A 3,154-nucleotide genomic window follows, 5' to 3' on the forward strand; every position below is an offset into this window, starting at 1 on the left:
TATTGAGCTTTTCCACCGCCTCTTGCCACAGATGTAGTCAATCTGATTCCTGTGTGTTCCATCTGGTGAAGTCCACGTGTACAGCCAAGTACATACATAGCATGGTTAAATTTCATTAAAGAGGAAAAGTGCAAATAGTGTGTATATGTGTGTGTGTATGTGTGTAAATATATACATATACAAAGAGAAAGAAACACTCACAGAAAAAAAGATTTGAAAAAATGAACCACCAGAATGTTCATCTATTGACTGATGAGTAACTAACTCATTTTTGTTCCTATGCTTCACTGTATTTTGCAGATTTTCTTTCATAAACAGATTACTTTTGTAAATATAATGATAAAAATCCTATTAAAAACTTTCAAAAAAATAAGTCATAATTGTTTACAGTGTTACATTTACAAAAATATTGTTGACATTATTTGCAACAAAAAGAAAATATGCTATTTTCAATGCTTTAAGTAGCCTGCTTATTTCTTTTCATCGTAATATATTTATGAAACACAAAATCAAACACATTACCCTCTGTAAGCTCCATTCAGCTTGTTCACTAGTTCCATCATGTCCTATTCTGATCTTATATATCTTTCCAATGTTTCTTATTTCAACCTGAATGAGACATAAAGAAGGAAAACAATAACAGAAAATATTGTTAAGCACATTAAAAAATTCCTTTTTCTTTATACTAAATGCAGTTTTTGCTCCTAATAGTTGAAAAACTCTCAGAGATCCTTTCATAGTCTAAAGATTAAGTCTTCTCAAGAAGTTATCATTGAACCTCACAGATACAGAACATGATGCAGAAGTAACCTGTGACTTGACTGAAAATGTGCAAAAGAGTCAGAGAAAAGAAGAGAATTAAGAACATAGTTCTCTGTCTACCACTCATTTCTTACTGAAAGCCAGATCTAAATCTGAGTTCAAAGACAAAAAGGTGAGCACTTTTTTTGAGAAGGAAAAAGAGCAATTTTCATCAAAGAAAGACCAAGTAGAGCCATTTCCATGAGTTTAAGGAAAAGTACATGTGAGTCTAGAGCTTCTAGCTTCCTTCTACTATGAAAATCCTTTCTTCTTTGATACGTAGGCTAAGATAAAGATGTTCAAAGTCCAAGGAAGATAAACAAATCTGTCCAACAGAGTATGTGTACTTCATTTTTTTGATACAGCCCAAGAGTATTTATTAATCCAGGTAATATTGTGGTGAATAGGCTTGGAATCTCTTTGAAATAAATTGGAATCCTGCCTCTTGCAAACTGAGTAAAATATGGTGTTTTTGTATCTCTGGTCCTCATTTTCATTATTTGTTGAATGAACATAATGCCTATTGAATGAAAGTCCCAGTTCAATAGTATAAATGTTTATTAAACACAGTAATAGTCATTATGAAATGCAACAGTTATACAAAGATGAAAATAAACACACAGTCCTTAAGTTGGAGAAATTTATAGTCCGGGGAGGGAGACAGATGTACAAGCAGATATTTTCAGTATGAGAAGATATGCCTAGGACACTGAACTGTGAGAATTAACTAAAGTTATAGAGTATCTTATTATTGAATGTTTAATATTTAGTGACTTAAGTAATAGCTTTTATCATTATTTCTCCTATGGGTACCCATATCTCCCTCCACAGAACAGAGATGTGAATAGTGACATGCATATTAGATTTGACTTGCATCACTGTCTACCTATGACTAGAACTAGAAAGAACTGAGATGGCCAGATGACCCAGAGGTCATAAGAACTGCTCTTTCATATCCATTCCCACACTTAGAAATCCTCATTTTAAGTACCCATTGCTACCACTTTCCTCTATAGACTGTGAAGAGGCAAGAGGGATTATTCTGGCATTGACCTAAAGGCAAAGGGATTCTCCACAGCCAACTTCCCTTCACTTCCTTACTCCTATAGCTGGTCTCAGTGCGGAATCCAGAGTCTTGCTATTTTCACCAGAAGAACTGAGAAATAGCTCACAGTCTGCAGTATGAAATGTAAGCCAAATTTTAGATATCCTTTTGCTGTCCCAGGAATGTAAACTTCCTCTTTCTACACATGCTAAGCTAAAAACAATAAAGGGATAACTGGACAGCTGGGTTGTTTGGTGTCTATGGTTTCATGTCTGTTTGCCTATTATTTCCAAAGACTAGAGCTCATAGGGCTGAGTTCTGCTGTGTGTGATTACCTCATTTTACTAAGGAGTAAATAGGATTAGTGAGGATAAGCAGCTTGTTCAGTTGAAAGAACTAACAAGTGGTAGATCTGAATTGAACCTGGTCTCCATTACTCCAAGGCCCGTATTCCTAAACAATTTAAGTCTTAAACAGACTTTTTTTTTTTTTTTTTTTTTTTAAGATGTGGAGATCTAACCACAACATATAATACTATTTGGGGTGATCCATTCTCATTTCTAAATGATCATTTTCAAATAATCTTTGGAAATGTATATGTTATATAAAGTATGCTGCCTGCATATTCAACCAAAGTACCTCCTCATGACTACAAATAACTGCTTTTCTCCAGTACAACTTAATTTAATGATTGCAAAGGAAGCATGAGAGGCTCAGATCTAAAGATATAAAACTGTTTGAATATTAGGGGTTGCAAGGTACCACAACCCCACACATTGCCATGGCTTTCTGATGACCCAGGTTGGCCTCAATTATTCCCTGTTCTCTATCCAGTCTTATGATGTGGAAATAATACTCTCCAGGCAGAACAACTGCTGTTTCAAAGTATACCAAAGAACCATATAGCTTTCACACTGCAGGGGTTTGGGTGGAATTAGTGGAGTGGAGTGTAATTGTCCTAATTGAAATTTTGCCAAAGCCCTGAGGAACTAGGAGAGGCAACCGGCAGTAGTCAAACTAGAGAAGCCCCAGAACTCCCTCACACTAAGTAAAAGATGGAGAAATTAGAGTGATGTGGGCAGAGCTTCAAACATGGCCTACCAAGATGCCAAGAAAATAATTTTATACTCATTTATTGATAAGTATGTTCAAGTATGAAAAAGAAGGCTTTTCATCACCAGAATAATCTCTTGTTGTTGTTGTTGTTATGTGCCGTCAAGTCGGACCCGACTCATAGCGACCCCTCCTTGGGTTTCCGAGGCAGTATCACTACGGAAGTAGGATTGCCCAACCTTCCTTCCGAGGAGT

General features: G+C 35.9%; 1 protein-coding gene across 1 annotated transcript in view; it reads right to left on the reverse strand.

Moving 5' to 3' along the window:
* RP1 (RP1 axonemal microtubule associated) overlaps positions 1-3,154 on the reverse strand; it is an 874,252-nt gene that overhangs the window by 411,823 nt on the left and 459,275 nt on the right. The window contains 1 exon segment of the mRNA XM_042782735.1: positions 523-609. Within this exon segment, the coding sequence (XP_042638669.1) occupies positions 523-609 (87 nt within the window).

The sequence above is a fragment of the Orycteropus afer genome, unplaced genomic scaffold, assembly GCF_000298275.1.
Source record: "Orycteropus afer afer isolate SDZICR_OR568_19922 unplaced genomic scaffold, OryAfe1.0 scaffold00436, whole genome shotgun sequence".
Taxonomy (NCBI): domain Eukaryota; kingdom Metazoa; phylum Chordata; class Mammalia; order Tubulidentata; family Orycteropodidae; genus Orycteropus; species Orycteropus afer.